Raw genomic sequence first — 17094 nt, forward strand, 5'->3', positions numbered from 1 at the left:
AGAAGAGATTCTTCTGTATTTAAAAACACAAAAGTAATCAGGAGCTCTGTCTGCGCTCAAAACACCAACACCCAGAAGCAGAGAGATGATGGCTGCTTTTGTTGTAATTCAAGACTTAATGTTGTAAAACCTTATTCTTTCTCTGCATGTCTTATCTTGCCTTCTGTGCCACCATTAGCATCAGGCAGACTTTTGAAACTCAAAGAAAAGGGTAGCACAGTACAAAAGCTGTAGATGTGAGGTGGTCAGGAGCCTGATGCCCAAAAGCTAGGCTGGAAATAAATCCCACAGAGTGGTGTCCATGGAGCAGGTATTTGTTTATTGCAGTGCTGCAGGTGAGGGGCATTTCTCCACCTAACTCACTCACCCTTGTCAAGTGCTGGGGTTTATTTACACAGGAGTTTTGCTCAGTGTTCCTGTGTCACTACATCAGCACACACCCCAGGAATTCATTTACATTGTATAAGCTCATGGTTACAGACAATTCTTTTGTCCTGTGCTTGTGCCTCCCCAGCTCAGGGGTCACCAGGGCTCTTTGATGAAGGCTTCCAAAATCTTCTCTGCATCTGGACTTTTCACCTTTGCTTTCAGAGCATGTGCAGTTACAGTGTTCCTTGGTCTGTGTGGTCCTAACCGGCCTAAATTCGTCATGTTGTGCCAATTTGCTTTACATTTGCCAATTTCTCATTAGTACTATACTTATCTATCTCTGAAACCAAATGAATTTTTCTTTTTCTTTTTCTTCTTTTTCATTTTTTTTTGGTCTATTCAGCATTAAGTAACTAGTTAACCATTTAGTAGCCATAACACTGTATAGAAAGTTAGTTATATCAGGTTATATAGGTATAAAAAGCTAGGATCCCGGTTATGTAAGTATAGAAAGTTACAATTCCGCTTATATTGGTATCTGGTTATATAGATATATCAGGTTATATTGATATCTAATAACTCAAGCTGTATAAGCACCTTGTTACTTTGACCTAAGTTACATGGGCATCACATGAACATGAGTTTGCAAACGAGTACCAGGACCTGGGAACAGCATTAAAAGCACACTAAAAGCACTGGTATTACACCCTTAGATGACTTAAAGAAGCAAGTCATGCATCACTGTGTGGAGAGATGGGATAGAATTGAGTTACAGGCTGTGGGACATGCCTGCAGGAGCACATGGTGACACAGAGAGGCACATGGTGACACAGAGAAGCACATGGTGACACAGAGGCACATGGCAGCACACAGAGAAGCACATGGCAGCAGTGTTGCACAAGGCAGCACAGCACTGACAAAGCTTTTGTGTCCCTGGCAGACTGTGTGAGAGGCACTCATGGCACATGCAGCACTCAGTGAGTAAAAAATTAAAGTGTGTTTATTAAAAAATAAAATGTGGTGTGCCACCACAGCAGCCGTGCCGACCTCTCCTGCACAGCCATCGAGCAAACACAAGGCTCTAATTGTAAGTCTATCTGTGAGAAACAAGGCTCACTCTTTAAATTTTGTTTTAAGTTTAATAAGGGATAAAAGGGACAGTACACAGCACTGGGGTGCTTGGCAAACTGCCAGAGGCACCCCAGTTAGCTTAAAGCATTACTTTTTCACTACATTGTTTAAGTGCATATTCATGAGGATTATACATATTCAAACATTCCTGTGAGTTTACATGTTCAGGGAATTATTTTGCTTGATTTGACCTTTGGCTTGTGTTCTTCAAGTACATGCCATCCTGCAGATGAAATTTGTGTATTTTATTTCTTCACGAGGCTCTGTTCTGTTGGTTGACACTTCTTGATAACCCGAAGGTCAGTAGTAAATCTCTCCTTGCATTTTTCTCTTGGTGTTTATTTTCCTAGTTCTTTACAATGCTACCTTATCATTCAGATGATACTCCACAAGTACATTAAAATCAACATTATCTGAGTTATTCTCACTTTCGTCAGTTAGTTATACAAATAAAGGCATTTAACATTACAATGCACAACACATAGTTTCTATTGTAATGTTTTGTGAAAGCCTAAACTATAATATCTATAATTGTCACACTACTACATATATATATATATATGCTACACAAGGCATTGGCTACAAAAGCTGACAGATTATTAATTACAAACTGTACTATATGAAAATTGTGATAATAATTGCAATAGCCAATGCATTACAGCTAAAGCCAATGACTACACAGTGACTTGTGAGCAGAGGCCTCAGCCAGGGGACACAGCTCTGGGCCTGTGGGCACTGAGGAGGTGACCCAGGGAGCCTGGCAGCACCAGCAGTGTCCCTGCTCCCCGCAGGATGGGCCCAGCCCCGCTGCAAACAGGGCTCCTGTCTGACACTGTGCTGCAGAAAGGAGCTGGCTGGACAGGCAGTCCCTTCCTCTGGAGAAGCTGCAGCGTTTGCACCGTGCTGTGGGCTGGGGGTGTCCTTCCTGCAGCTGGTCCCTGGAACTGTGGTGTGTTTGTTATTCACATGCAGATTCCTCCAAGATCTTAGAATGTTGCCACAATCCTGGACCCTATCTCAAATATTGTTTTTTTACATACCATGCCATGTTGTGTGAGCATCAGCCATTTCAAAGGTACTCTGACAGCCAAAGACCAGTTTTAACCTGCAGTATTTCTCACCCAAACTGCAGTTGCTTATCAATGAATAGCACTTCCTTATAAACAGCTGTACAGGTGACTCTGAGGGCCAAGAATGTGCTAATGTGAAAAATACCTGTGACAAACATGCTTCCTGCTATTAAGCACTCACATTAAACAAGCACACCAAAACTTGAGAGCATTTGAGCAAAAGGTCACATTTTTAAAACAAGCCTTTGAAGAAAAGCTCTAAAAGACTGTTTGAGGACTCTCAAGTAAAGTGGCACTTGATTATACTGCTGCTTCCAGGTTTTAATCTTGTGCTGAGAGATTAAGGCCTTATTAGAGTGGGTTAAGACCACCGAGTGATTTACCAACAATTAGGTCCTACTGTGGGAGTGACTCAAGTGCAGTCTGCAGAGAACAAAATGTGTGGGTGTACCTACAGAGCAGGACCCAAGCACAGCAGCCAGGCATGATCAACTACAAACAGGCACAACAAAGCTGCTGGAGGTCCTGGGGGTCCTGGTCCACAGCCAGCACCGTGTCCTTGTAAGGCCAGTGGGATCCTGGGGGCCTTCAGGAAGAGCACTGGAGCAGGTCAGGGAGGTGGCCCTGCCCTGGTGAGGATCACCTGGGGTGCTGTGCCCAGCTCTGGGCTCCTCAGTACCGGAGAGGAGAGTTCCTGGAGCAGGGCCAGCTGAGGGTGAAGGGACTGGAACATCTCTCTGCCGAGGGAAGGCTGAGGTAATCGAGCCTGCTCAGCCTCGAGAAGAGACAGCTGAAAAGGGACCTCATCCCTGTCTGTCAGTGTCCAAAGGGAGGGCTCAGAGCATGGCCCAGGCTCTGCTCAGTGGGGCTCAGCAATGGGACAGGAGGAACAGGCAGGAACTGGTGCCCAGGAAGTTCCACCTGAACATAAGGGAGAACTTTCCTGTGCAGTGACCGAGCACTGAACAGGCCACCCACAGAGGGTGTGGAGTCTCCCTCCCTGGGAACATTCCACAACAATCCTGTACACAATCCTGTGCCATGAGCTCTGGGATGGCCCTGCTGGAGATGGGAGGTGGGACCAGATGACCCAATGTGGGTCCTCCAAGTTGACCCATTCTGCCCTTTGGTGATAAAGCTGATTTTATAAACAGAGACAAGAGATTGTTGAAAATTAAGCCAGGCTTAAAATGAAGTGCAGGGAAATAAGTGCTCCGTGTGCATCACAAAGGCAGCTCACCCAGGAGATTTAAGGCATGGAGACAGAAGAACCAAGTGAGCCTTTAGCCGCAGTCCTTTAATAAGGATTACACTTGGGTAATAAAAGCATAACACCACAGCACAACTCCTGGCATGTGACCTAACCAATAACTGTACAAATCCTACTGCAATGCCAGCAGGAATCAGAAAAAAAAGATACCAAAACTTCCTTTCCCATTCCATTTGAACTGATTACCCTCAACAGAGACAAACATTTCTTGTGACATTAAGTTGTCATCAGCTTCTGTAAATCCCAGTTTACTCAGTCTTTTCTTGTGTATCTGGCTCTTCTTTGCAGAAGTAGCCTCAAGTACATTTGCAATTTCAGAGTTTTCAGTTTGTTCAGAAGTCCCAGCTTGCTTATAAAGCTCCAACTCATCAGTTACACATCCAGGTTGTTCTTGCCTGGAGCTCTCTGCACAGGCTGTCTCATCACCTGCCTGGGTAGGCTGTGTATTCCCTAAGGCAGGAAACAGAATGTCACCAAGAGTCATGTAAAGCAGCCACATCATTAAAATAATCCTGGAATTAATTTTCCTCAATCTTAACATTGTCAACTCTTTGGTTAAGTACTTCACGACAGCCGCAAATTTCAAATACAAGTTATGAAGTATGCAATCCAAAAAACTGGGTATACTAGACTTAATAGTTTTTGTAGTTTCTTCTAGGAAAAATAAAGTACCTTTTGTTCCCAGTGCTGAAGCATCCTTCATTTCAGAGGGCATCGCTGGTCTAACCAGGACCACGCCATATCCTTCATTATTGTGGATCATATTATTAACCATGGTTATCTTGGGAGCCTCGTAATCCTCATCTAAGAAGTTCTACAAAATGAAAGAGAAATCTAACATGTCATGTACAGCTAAAGGAACACAAAAATCTTCTAGTTTTAGGTAGAATTAGTTCTGTATTAGCAAGAGCAGGATTATTTGCCTACACAGGAGATACTGCGAAAGGCATTTTCTCCTTCTGGCAGATAAGGAATAAAACCAGGTGACTGCTGGAGAGGATAAAATGAAAATATCACACTGCAAAGCTGCTGCAAGGCTGTCTGTCTGTAAGAGGGGTTTGTCTTTGCAGAACTGGTTCATCCAGCAAGGATGAAGGCAAGCCCAAGGCAAGAGCTCCAGCGTAGCACAGCAGGGTTTAGAGCCAACCCAAACCCAGTGGCACTAATTGTAGCAGTGATTAGCTTTTGGCAAACCAGTACCTTGTGACTGGGACTGACCTTGACCAGTATTCCCTCCTTGCAGTGGTGGATCCCATTGTGCAGCAGGGTGCACGCACTTCCTGGATAGATTTCAACACCAGCACCCTACAAGATACAGTTGGTACCAGTTCACAAGTAGTTTAGACACACTTTTTACCCTACAAGATAGTTCAGGCACATTTACCATTGAATTTGACCACTCCATGGCACATCTTTGTGTTCATCTACCAGTTTGTACAATGCAGAACTGTGTTCTCCAGCTTCAGAGCTTTGTTACCCAGCTCAATCAGTGTTACTCAAGACAGAGGCCCCACAGCATGGGGCACCAGTCCATGAAGGCCTGCTGAAGAGCAGCTGAACAGCCTTGCCTTACTTGCTTGTGCTTTAGTCATCCCCCTCCATACCTCAAGCCCCATCATTCTTCAAAATATCCAAATCAGAGTCCATTTTTGTGTTTATCATCCCTCTGCAAGAATCAAAGGTATCCAAAAAGGGAATTTCACTTGTAGAACAAATGGAAATGAGAAAACCAGTTATGGGCAGAGAAACTAGAAAATCACTATAAAAGTTCTGTAGGACATGAAACAGCTATGCAGCAATGATTATTTCACAGATGTCCCCTGTTACTGTATCACTTTGCTATCATCACACACAGATCAGTTTGAGACATTTCACTAGACTTGATAAGAGGCTACAAGGCCACTGGGACCAATCTTGATTCAGTAACATGTAGCTGTCCAAAATTAATTTGTAAAGGTTCTCTCCAGAGGAACAGAAGCCACCCTGTGACTGACTGGACTATTTCTAAAGAGAAACCTTTATTCTAAATTAGGAAATAAGCCAAAGTTAAGAATGAATGTGTACCTTTGCCCCATAGAGATCTGAGTTTTTCATCAGTAGCTCAGCTGATGTCCTCACTGTTATTCCAGTGGTTTCACACTGTAACACACAATTCTCCAGCGTAGTTTTCCCATGATGGACATCTACATACACAGAAACAATTACTGCTGGATGAACCAGTTCTCCAAAGACAAGCCCCTCCTACAGACAAGACAGCCTTACAGTAGCTTTGCAGTGTGCTATTTTAATTTTATCCACTTCAGGTTCAATTCACTGATTTGCTCGTGTGGCTTGAAGTCATGCAGTTTCTCTGGTCTAAGCACGGACACTCCTACAAGGAAGCACTGGTTGGAGATTTGTCTTAGAGATTTTATTTTTTACTCCTTTTTTTATGACAGCAATAATTCTTTTCATTACTTTACTTAGAGACTTTTGGATTCAAAGATATTAAATACAGGCATACAAGTGTTAATAAACATTTTACCAATGTCTGTTGAGGAAAAATATTAGCATCTTCTGCAAAGGCCACAGCCAATAAACTCCTTGGATACAATTTAGACTTAGTTGAGTGTCAGTTTGAAAGAAATAAGGTTCTACAGCACACCTACAGCACATGCTGTTCCTCAGTGGAGCACTGGCTGGGCTCAGCTACAACTGAATATTGCCATGGAGGGGACTCTTCTGTGGAAAGAAGAATTGTTTCCTTTTCCAGGCAACCTGACACAGGCTGTGCTGCACTCAGAGTCATGCTGCCTTAACAGCAGCATGATCAACTTAATTATCTTATCCCAGTAGAAGAATAAAGCATAAGAGCCATAATAGCTTGAAAGTACAAACAGAGGTTATTTTGATGTCCACATTATAAGCAAGTTAAAAAAAAGAGGGAGAAGATTCAGCACATATAGCTTTAGGGCTCCTCTCTACGACATTTTGTTAAACTGCAACACTGGGTCCCAGCTTTACTTCTAACACTAATTATGAAAGAGTCACAAAAAGGTCAAGATGCTTTTACACTTACTTAAAATCCCCTCCACAGCATCATGCTGCACTAACTTCAAGTTGGAGATCTTTATATTGGCTCCTGTACAGTCAAAGAAGTTGTCTCCTTTCCCTTGTTTTTCTATCACGACATCATCTGGCAGGCCATAGCCTAAGAGCAGAGGTGAAAGATGCAAGCTCAGAGAATATCTGGTGACAATGAGGTGCTCAGTACATAACAGACATTTAAATTAAATTGATGTTTTAATACCTTGAATAGGATTTTCAACAAGTGGCCAGGTTACACCTTACATCTCCTCTGTGCCAAGGTACAGGCACTCCAAACTAAACTCAAGTTACCTTACTTGAAACAAAATGCAGTTATCTGAGAAAGGTGAACAAATGGGTAACTGAGCTCACATTTGCCACATTGCCAAAGTTCTCACTCACAAAAGTTACCAACAGAGCAGGGGGGATTCAGGAATTGAGGACACACAGGCATCTCCAATCTGCTCTCAAAGGACAGAAGTTCACTTCAGCAGGCAGAGGTTCCAAAGAACACAGAGGGAAAAACAGTCACACCACAAAATGAGGGAAAAAAGTTCAAAGGGCTCAATATTGCTTCATTCAGCTTCCCTATTTACATGCAATTTGGGGGAAAATTCAGTGTTCCTGTGTTGCACAGGCTTCCAGATCAATTCAGTTTATAAAGCAGCTTTCACAAGCACATGCCAACATTGATTTACTAAGCCATCCACAGTTGTCAGCATTTAAGCACTTACAGGAAAATTTACGAGCATGTAAAGCTTTTATCGCTTGTCACTGACAAGAATCATGATAAGGAAAGCAATAATGCAACATCCATTAAAGCAGCACGAGTCCTATCATTTTCTGAAAGTACACACAGATAAGAAGTGCCCAAGCAGGATGCCAGCTTTTAACCAAGTACATAAATAAATAAATAGTGCCACATGCAAGTAGAAAGGTTAAAAACAAAATGAAAATAAAAACCTTTGAGCAAAAGTTGGCAGAAAGTTTTAAAGACAGGCAATTTAATGCAAAGTTAAGTGATTGATACTTCAACACGTGATATTACCTAGAAATCTTTTCCCACTGCTACTGATTTATGGTCACCCCTGAAGAGGAGGTGGCATGGGGCAGTTCCAGCATGTAAAAAGAGAGCACCACAGGACAGGAAAAGTTTAACTTCTCACCACTACAGAAAGATGGATGTTATTATCCAAAGCAGGAGTTCTAGGAATGACTGTCCTGCAGAGTGCCTGCAGTTTTCTAACTGTGCCTTTAGCTTGCTGTACGCTCCACCTCTGAAGCAGCAGCTCTAGAATGAAGATTCACCTGCTGCCCAGTGGTGCTCACTCCCCAGCAGGGCTGTGCCCCTGCCTGAGCCTGAGGGGCTCCACAGCTGCCAAAGGCCACTGTCATCCACTGCCTCTGAGCACACACAGAAGAGCTGATGCTGCAGGCTCCCAGCCAGCTGGAGCAACTATGGCACAAGCACAAGGGAAGTTCTTAGGTGCCTTTGCAACACATTTTTGTCAGGCATGGAAGTTATCTTTATCATGACTTCCTGCAGCTGCTACTGCTTTAACCTTATTTAGTTCCTTTAAGGTTTTATTTATTCCTGATTTACTAATCTTCATACTTTCAACCTTAGTACTGACTGCACAGTGGCTGGGAAAAAAATAGCAGCTCTACTAAGCAAAGTGACATATCTCTCATGAGTCACCCCTCCATTCCCAAAAAAGCCACCAAAGCAGCCAGCTGCTCAGATTAGTGCCACCAAAGTTTGTCTTGATGCTCCTACTTCAAATGTTCCTAGCTGCTCCTACTGCTATAATACCTTATCTAACAGGAGTCCTTATAAGAAGATTAAATACCTGACAAGTACTTGTTATTCAGAGCATGGTTTGTACTAAAATACATATTTATATGCCTTGCTTCTTAAAATAGAGCAGCTCATCCTTTAATGTGTGCTACTGCACCATTTGTATTTCAGTTTCCTCAAAGCTAGAAAAGCGATAAATAGAACCACACACAATTTTAGAACAATGTCATTCTTGAGATAAATAAATCACTTTATCAAGGTCCCTTGTCCTGCAGGTGCCCTGGTTATCACAATGTGTGTCTGTATAAATCAAACACACACAGGAGATGGGCAAGAAAGAAAATTACTCATAAAACAAGAAGGGTGAGAAAAATAAAGTCCAGAACAGCAGGAAATTAAACTCTCAGCCTTCTTCTCATTAAGAAGCTTTGACAAGATAAAAATGCAACTAATAAGTATCTGAACAGCTGCAGAAGCCCCAGTGATAAACAGACTATAGCACTGCAACAGTGTGTGCCTGCCTAAAGCAAAGAGATACACTGAGAAATCCAGAATGCTGAGGGAGAGACAGCAATATATCCCAGGCAAATCAAAAGTATTTAAAACACAAATATTTTGCAAGAAAAATCCTAAAATCACATCTGGTGTGTCTGTTTCTGCAGAAAAAAAGTGTTAATCAAAAGCTCCCTCCTCCACCCACGTGCTGCACACACTGCAGAGCCAGGGTTGGCAGTCCCTGCTCCCCCATCACCAACATGCTTCAAGTGCCATCAGTAAATCCTAACAGCACCTCCTGGCTCCTTCCCCTTCACTCCGAGGCTGGACCAGCAGTGGGGCTCAGAGGCTGCCCCTGAGGCACATTCAGACACACAGAACAAGCACATTTCTCAAGTACTCCTAGGTTAGTAGAAGCCCCTCAGAATTACTTCTCTGTGTCTATTACAACCATCAAGTCCTTAGGTTTCTGTTCAATCCTTTCTATTACCTACATAATCACCATTTATGCAGACAAATAGGAGGAACTGATGAATTTGCTATTAATCAGCAAAATCTGCAGTTTACCTGCACTACAGCTAATGAAACAGCTCACTCCACCCAGGATTAGGCACTGCTCTACAGCAGAAACAGGAATGTTTTGAAGAAAAAAGCAAATGCTCCTGATCAACTCTGCAAAGAGTAAATCCTTACACAGAGCTAGTTTAAGACATTTACTTGCTTAAGGACCTTTAGAGCAGCAAACCTTCTACCTTCTAGCTCTATTGAATCAGCAATGGAGAACACGCCATCGACAAAATAATGGCCAGGACAGATGATGACTGTGTCTCCTTCATAACAGGCATTTACAGCTGTCAGTGGATCACGGTGAAACTGCAAAAGACAAAAAAATACAATTAGCTCCCAAAGAATGCTGTAAAAATTGATGTGCTTATGCCTGTAGAGCTTGCTTTCAATTAGATGTTGTTGATTTTGCTTTAAATAAACCCTCTCAATGGCACTAATAATACAAAATTTCTACTTTGAATTCAAGAATCATAGCACTCTGTGGACAAAACCAGCCTTAACACATGACTTTGACATTTGTGTCACGCTCATTCCCCCCAGAAGAAAACTGGGGCACACACAGACCAAGGAGCACCTGCACCCCAAAGAAAACTTCACTATGGCCTTGGTTCCAGGCCAGCACTTCAATTGTGCCTCAGTGATTTGCCATGAAGAAATAGATGACAGAAGGTAAAGAAAATAAAAACCAAACAAATCAGCAACTAGATCAGAGCTGCTCTGAACACTTTTGTGTTCCTGGTACAAGTCATCCCCAGAGTTCAGATACCACAGTGGTAAATAGCATCTATATGATCCTTTTCCTTGATCAAGAGGCCAGGCTGATATCCTTCACAAACATTACTGAGGGATTCCTTACTGAAGGATGACAAATAGTACAGGAAAAACTACATATTTATTGCTTCCCAACAAGTTCCAGGGTAGGCATAGTAAGAGTACTTTTTCAGTTACCAAGTCAGAAAATCAGATTTATAGCCTAAAAGTTACTCCAGGACCTTCCATGGTTCCATTTTGGCAATCTGTAATTCATGAATGTGATCAGAATACAGCAAAACATTCCATTTGGGTCCAAGGAATTCAGCCTCTTAACTGCTGAAGTAGCAAGTCTTGTCTCAATTCACTAAACTTGAACATGACTACTTCTAAAATAAATGTATTTACTACATAGTACCAAAGCAAAACAACTATGCTTCTTCCTTCTAACTCTAGATTACCAGCAGCATCAAGAGACATGGGCATTCCAAAACTAAATTCAAGCATCATGCCTTACAGTGTTTCATTGTAGAATTATTACAGCTTCATCTCATTTCCTACTCAGAAGAAGCTGCTTGTATAGAGTATTCAACAGGCACAAATTAATTAAAAGACATTATGTGAATCATCCAATTTTACCACTTACTGTTTACATTACAGTGATTGTTTTTTGAACTGACAAAACAATCCCACCACTGTAGTATCTTGCACTTGGTAAATTAACTTATTCTTCCACATTGTTTCTTGAGAGGAAAAACTATTAGCAGACAGACAATTCCTGCTACTGCACCTGTATTTCTAACTCTTCACAAGATTCTGGGCAGAGTTTGTCCCTTGCCAACAGATGGAGCAGATTTGCTGTCATGGTCCAGGGAACAACATGAATGACCTTGGCACCCGTTGGTCTCAGTCCTTTAGCCTGGAGGCTGCCGTATTTCTGGTAACCAAACACGTACCTGCAACAAGAGCAACAGAGCAAATGGCTCTTCCTTCAGTAATCAAATCCTCTGCGTTATGTGATTCCCCTTAGGAGCCTCCTCCCTGCACAAACCCACCAGTTACCTCAGCAGAGGATTCTCAATTAGTTTTAGTTTTTGTTTTAAGTGCTCCACTTTGTCGTACAATTTTAGTCCTTCTACCATGGAAACGTTTTCTGCTTCTGAGTCTGAATCATTGCTTGATATGCTGTTCCTCACATTTAAAAACTTTTCATAAAGCTCTTCACACTGGGACAACAAGTTCTGGTAATCAGCTACCAGCCCAGAAGGCACCCGATGTTCCAGGATGTCATAGTGCCTGCAATTCAGAGCAAGGGGTCAGCACATGGCACATTCACAGTCCTCAAAGACCAAACATGAGACTGGAGAGAACCTGAGGAGTTCTGCATCAGTACTTGAGTCCAGGTTCTCTGCAGTCCACATCAACGTTTTTATTTGAAAGCAGAAAAACTGGAAAATCTGACTAGATATAAACATTTTACTTTCTAAACAGCTGCCCACCCACCTTGAAAGATTATCTACAACTGTCAGAAACTCAACCTAAAAAAAGGCATAAGCACAGCCATAAAAAAAGACTAACAATTTAAAAGGTGGTATCTAAGCCTTTATTAGAAAAACTGAAAAAGATTCACACACATTCCTCCTGGAGAATGACCAATTTACAAGTTTTTGTTTACATTCAGATCTGTTGTAGTTTTTATTTGATGCCCAGAGGTAAAGAATGGAGCATCCCATGCCAGCTTTTATTAGGATTACAACTGGTACCAGTGTGTAACTGGTACAGGGTGACTATTGCTGGGTTTGAGGCACCATCTGATGGAACACCAAGGCCCAGAAATCAAGTGGCAGCCTCAGTTGTGTTCTCTTTCCATACAAGATTTTGACCAGCAGACAATGAATGCTGTTAGAATAAACTTGCTTTGGTTTACAAGTCAGCAGGAGCTTTTTACACCTAATTGTGTGTGAGTCATTATTCCCACTTCCCTAATTCCAGTGGTTCTGCCTAACAGCAAAGGTGTTGCACTCACAGTCTCAGTCGGGGCTCAACACATCGAACAAAGTAATCAAACTCATCCTCCTCCTCCTCATCCCAGGTCCTCCAGATGCACCGGTAAAAGAACCTTTAGAAGCAAAGTGTTAAATCATACAGAGAGCAGAGTCAACAGCACTGGAAACACAATGTAACCAATCTGAGAATTCCCCTCAAAGTATCACCTCTCTCCAAATTACTGTCCCTTACAGGGCATACACAAAGTCATCCTTCCTGCCTGTTGCTTACCTAAAGAGTTTTACTTTTTGTGTTTAAGCTCAAAATCCATAATAACCTGTGTCCTACTTCCTCAAAAGGGAGTGAACAGCTAAAATTGGAATTGAAAAGCAAGACTGACACCCTTCACATTCTGAGGCTTTTTGGTTGTTTGGTTTTGGCCAATCACCCTTCAGCTAAGCTTTCTTTCTGACAATGTAGGTCATTCCTCCTATTTCAGCTTTTTTTGTCCAGTCCTACAGCCTAGTTGTAGAGAGGTTTCAAACAGAATGTAGTGCCTGAAAGAAAAGGAGGTGGAAAAAAGAAAGATGATGAAGAAGATAAAAAAATAGAATTATTGAAGAGACACCTAAAGAATAAAAAGCAAATTTAGGGGAAAGGACAAAATGCAGAAAGAAGAATGGAACAAAAAAATAAAGCAAAATCCACCAAAATGTTATTGAAGAGAAAGAACAGCGTATTAGTCCACAAGTGATACAGGCCAAGGAGCTCTGGGGTGAAAAAGGAAGGGAAAGCAGTCTTCTCAGAGCACCAGCAATCAGATTTACTTTGGAAAGTTTGGCTTGTGGAGCTGCTAGCATTGCCCAAGAATTCAGAACAGGACCCACTCAGTACCAGCAGGGTGCAATCGTCCTACCTGACATGTTCTATGGCTAGTGCTGTCTGGTCAAACTCTCCTGACTCATCATACACAACCCACAGCTCCTGCAGCAGGATCTGATGTTCCTTCAGCTCCAGGAGCTCCTGCATGCACTCCAGGGTAAAGCTGCTGTCCTGGGACTCGCACAGGAACGGCTCACTGAGCTGCACAACTGCCTTCAGGGCCGGGAAATTCACATCAACCACCTGTGGGAACAAACAGCTCTGAAATCCCTCAGAACCGCAGTTCCAGCTGAGGGAGGGGAACGTGATGTGCCTCAGTCAGGGCCATGCTGGGTCCCTGCTGATCCCACACAAACCAACACAAATGGCACCGTACAGCCAAGGCCATCAAGTCAGCTGAAGTGATAACCCAGAGTTAAGTTCCTCACAACCTCACATCCAAAACTTCACCCAAATCCCTCATAATGCTCAGAGCAAGGCCAGTAAGTTGCTTTTTTTTGTGTTGTTGTTTTTAAAAAATGGCAAAAACAATATCCTCAGACTCAAACAAATCAATACCTCATAGTCCTTTGGGACTCCTTGGGGGTTCATTTTTCAAAATGTCCACAGGATACAAACAATCCAAAGATTTCACTGGACCAGTGAAAGCCACTTTGTTACTAACTGGGCAGAAAAGAGCCAAGGGGCCACAAAGTTTGTCCTTTGTCAACCATGTGATGGAAGTAAAAGTTTGAACATCCAAAGTTTACAACACACTGGACATTGAGAGAAAAGTCTGTTAGAGAGGTAAATTATGTGAAGACAAATGCCTGAGCAGCAGCGATCCACTCACCCCGACAAGGACCTCAAACACATCAGTGCGCCAGATCGCCTGCCAGCCAGCGGGCTCAAGGACCTTCTCCAGGTACTCAGCTATGAACCGCTTCACCTCAGAAGCTTTGCAGTCAGCTACAAAGAAATTGAAGATGTTACATTTAAGCAAGGAAGAAAAGTCCTCCAGATCACTGGAAAATGAAAGTCAACACAATTGAAATGTTCCTCTACCACCTCTGAAGTGGGACTTTGTTTTGTTATGCTCATGATAATCATCAGCATTTTTGCTGGTTTGTGCTCCTCTAAAAGACATCCAGAATTCAGCCTTCCAGACACTGAAGGTTTCAGTGCCAATGGTATTAAACACATAACCTGTGCCTTATCTTAAACAGATTTACAATACACAAAAAAAATGTAGGAAGACCTGCTAAAACAAGGCACAGAATCTACTGGTTACTAACAGTTCTGCCTTTCCATCATTCACATTTTATTTACTTATATCAAAATTACTGCCTCCTGGTCCACCAGCTAGAGCAGCTGAGGTTACAGCATGAAGTGATGACAAAAAACTGGATTTTTTCCACCCCCCATTATTACAAGCATCTCACAGCTTATACATATATAATATATATGTATTTAATATATATGTATATAATATATATAGGCATATAATATATAATAGATACAATTAAACCGAATTGTTTAAAAACACTACAAGCAAACTAACATGCCCTTATTTTCCTATGAAAAAAATTACTTACCCAAGATGTAATCCTGGTAAGCTCTGAATCGCTCGTAAAACAGAAGATGATTGGTATGAAAAATATCTGGGAAAAGCACGTTCCCGTCTGGCACAGTCCTTCCCAAAGTAGTCCCTGGTTTGTCACGACTGCCATAGTCACTCCAGGAGTCAGCACTCCAGTCGCTCTCGGCATCTTCCCGCTGCACACCTGCGAAGAGGAGCAGGAGTAAAGCAAACCCCACAGATTGTCACTTCAAACACTCATTCGCTCCTCTACTCCCAAAGAGCTCCTGTTCAGCCCAAGGTCTATCATGAACCTGCCTTCTAGGGCACATCTTCATTTACCCTTGGTGAAGCGTTTCCAACACACATACGTTCCTGGACGCCCATTCCAGCGCCCGTGGTAAGCACCGAAAAACGCACCAGAATGTCACGATTAAAAGGAAAAAACAAAATAAAATAAAATAAAAAATTTTTTTTAAAAAAATCACATTTTAGCGTTGATTTCCAGAGCCATCCCTACCGTGCCCTCGTTTCCAGCCCAGTGCCCACGCCCCGAGCCGGGTGGCGGCTGCGAGGGCCGTCCTGCCAAGCGGGGGATCCGAAGGGCGGCGGAGCAGCCCCGACAGCACGGCCTGACCTGGCCGCCCCTCCCGCCCACACCGTCCAGCTGCATCCCCCGGGCACGGGGCTGCCCTGCCCTCCCGGCTCCCCGCAGACACGCGCAGCCCGTACCCTCGGCCTGCTCGGCGCGGTCCCGCGGGCCGGCGCCCGGCGAGTCCCGGCCGTCCCCCCGCGGTCCCGGCGGCCGCAGCTCCGCCATTCCGCCCGCTCGGCTTCGAACCGCCCGGGCACTGCCGTGCGCCAGCGCCGCGCCCTCATTGGCTCGCGGCGGGCAGCGCTCCGCTCTGATTGGCTGCCGGCAGCGGCGGCCGTTTGCGCGCGGGGCCCGCCGCGGCCGCCCCTGGCCCCGTGTGGGGCGCGGCCCGATCTGGGGCGGCCGGAACCTCCGGAACCTCGGGAACCTGCACATCCCGAACCTGCACATCCCGAACCTCCGGAACCTCGGGAGCCTGCACATCCCGAACCTGCACATCCCGAACCTCCGGAACCTCGGGAACCTGCACATCCCGAACCTGCACATCCCGAACCTCCGGAACCTCCACATCCTCCCCATCCCGAACCTCCGGCACATCCCGAAGCGCTGCGGGTCCGGCAGGCAATGGGCCGCCGTGCCGGTGGGGACCGGCGTTCCGCGTTCCTGGCGGCCGGGGATGCTGCCATCCCTGCCGAGAGCGGATGCACAGCGCCCGGAGAGAAGGAGCGGCCAAGCCGCAAAAAATGTAAAACCACCCTCAAAAAAAAAAAGGCGAAAAAAAAAATCAACAGCAAATAAACGGACTAACACCCCAGCCCAGGACTAACAGAAGGGAAGTCTCTGGAGCGCCGGGCAGCCCCGCTTTGCTGCCAGCCCTGGCAGCTCGTACACAGAAAGCACCGGATCAAAATGTGAAACACGGTTCTGTTTCATGGCCCAGCGTTCTCCTGAGGCCTCAACGTGTGTTTGGCGCTGTGACGATAAGGGCCGACGGGGATTAAAGCCAAGCAATTGCTCCGGAACAGCAGCGGCCAGGAGAGGGCTGCCTTGGATCTCGGAGCAGGCGATGGAGCCGCTCCGCTCAGCAGCGGCACCGCTCAGCTCACAGCTCAGCTCACAGCTCACAGCTCACAGCTCACACACAGCTCACAGCTCACACACAGCTCACACACAGCTCACACACAGCTCACAGCTCACAGATCACAGCTCACACACAGCTCACAGCTCACACACAGCTCACACACAGCTCACACACAGCTCACACACAGCTCACAGCTCACACACAGCTCACAGCTCACAGATCACACACAGCTCACAGCTCACACACAGCTCACAGATCACACACAGCTCACACACAGCTCAGCTCACAGCTCACACACAGCTCACAGCTCACACACAGCTCACACACAGCTCACAGCTCACACACAGCTCACACACAGCTCACAGATCACACACAGCTCACAGCTCACAGATCACACACAGCTCACAGCTCACACACAGCTCACAGATCACACACAGCTCACACACAGCTCACAGATCACACACAGCTCACAGCTC

At 44.5% G+C, this 17094-nt stretch overlaps 1 protein-coding gene across 2 annotated transcripts; it reads right to left on the reverse strand.

Moving 5' to 3' along the window:
- Positions 1-1494: 1494 nt before the first annotated feature.
- On the reverse strand, positions 1495-16417 carry SHCBP1 (SHC binding and spindle associated 1). 2 transcript variants are annotated; one of them, XM_086847099.1, is made up of 13 exons: positions 16076-16417; positions 14959-15147; positions 14217-14332; positions 13419-13627; positions 12543-12635; positions 11579-11812; positions 11307-11472; positions 9952-10072; positions 6899-7030; positions 5905-6023; positions 5059-5145; positions 4513-4654; positions 1495-4290 (listed from the first exon to the last, which is right to left on the reverse strand). In XM_086847099.1, the coding sequence occupies exons 1-13, from the start codon at positions 16221-16223 to the stop codon at positions 3974-3976; spliced, it is 2073 nt and encodes a 690-aa protein (XP_086703225.1). In that variant the 5' UTR covers positions 16224-16417; the 3' UTR covers positions 1495-3973. The 2 variants fall into 2 exon arrangements, with proteins under 2 accessions (XP_086703225.1, XP_086703226.1); XM_086847100.1 differs by lacking the exon at positions 16076-16417 and adding an exon at positions 15675-15816.
- Between the last annotated feature and the right edge of the window lie 677 nt (positions 16418-17094).

Source organism: Cyanistes caeruleus, chromosome 12, assembly GCF_971803275.1.
Source record: "Cyanistes caeruleus chromosome 12, bCyaCae1.hap1.1, whole genome shotgun sequence".
In the NCBI taxonomy this organism is placed as follows: domain Eukaryota; kingdom Metazoa; phylum Chordata; class Aves; order Passeriformes; family Paridae; genus Cyanistes; species Cyanistes caeruleus.

Bases quoted from the DNA above. Each gene is read 5' to 3' on its own strand.
- SHCBP1 (XM_086847099.1), bottom strand. From the start codon at position 16,223: ATGGCAGCATCCCCGGCCGCCAGGAACGCGGAACGCCGGTCCCCACCG. The intron at 11,473-11,578 runs GTAACTGGTGGG...CTCTTGTTGCAG, and splicing joins ATTGAGAATCCTCTGCTGAG to GTACGTGTTTGGTTACCAGA. The intron at 4,291-4,512 runs GTACTTTATTTT...TTCCTGCCTTAG, and splicing joins TTCAGCACTGGGAACAAAAG to GGAATACACAGCCTACCCAG.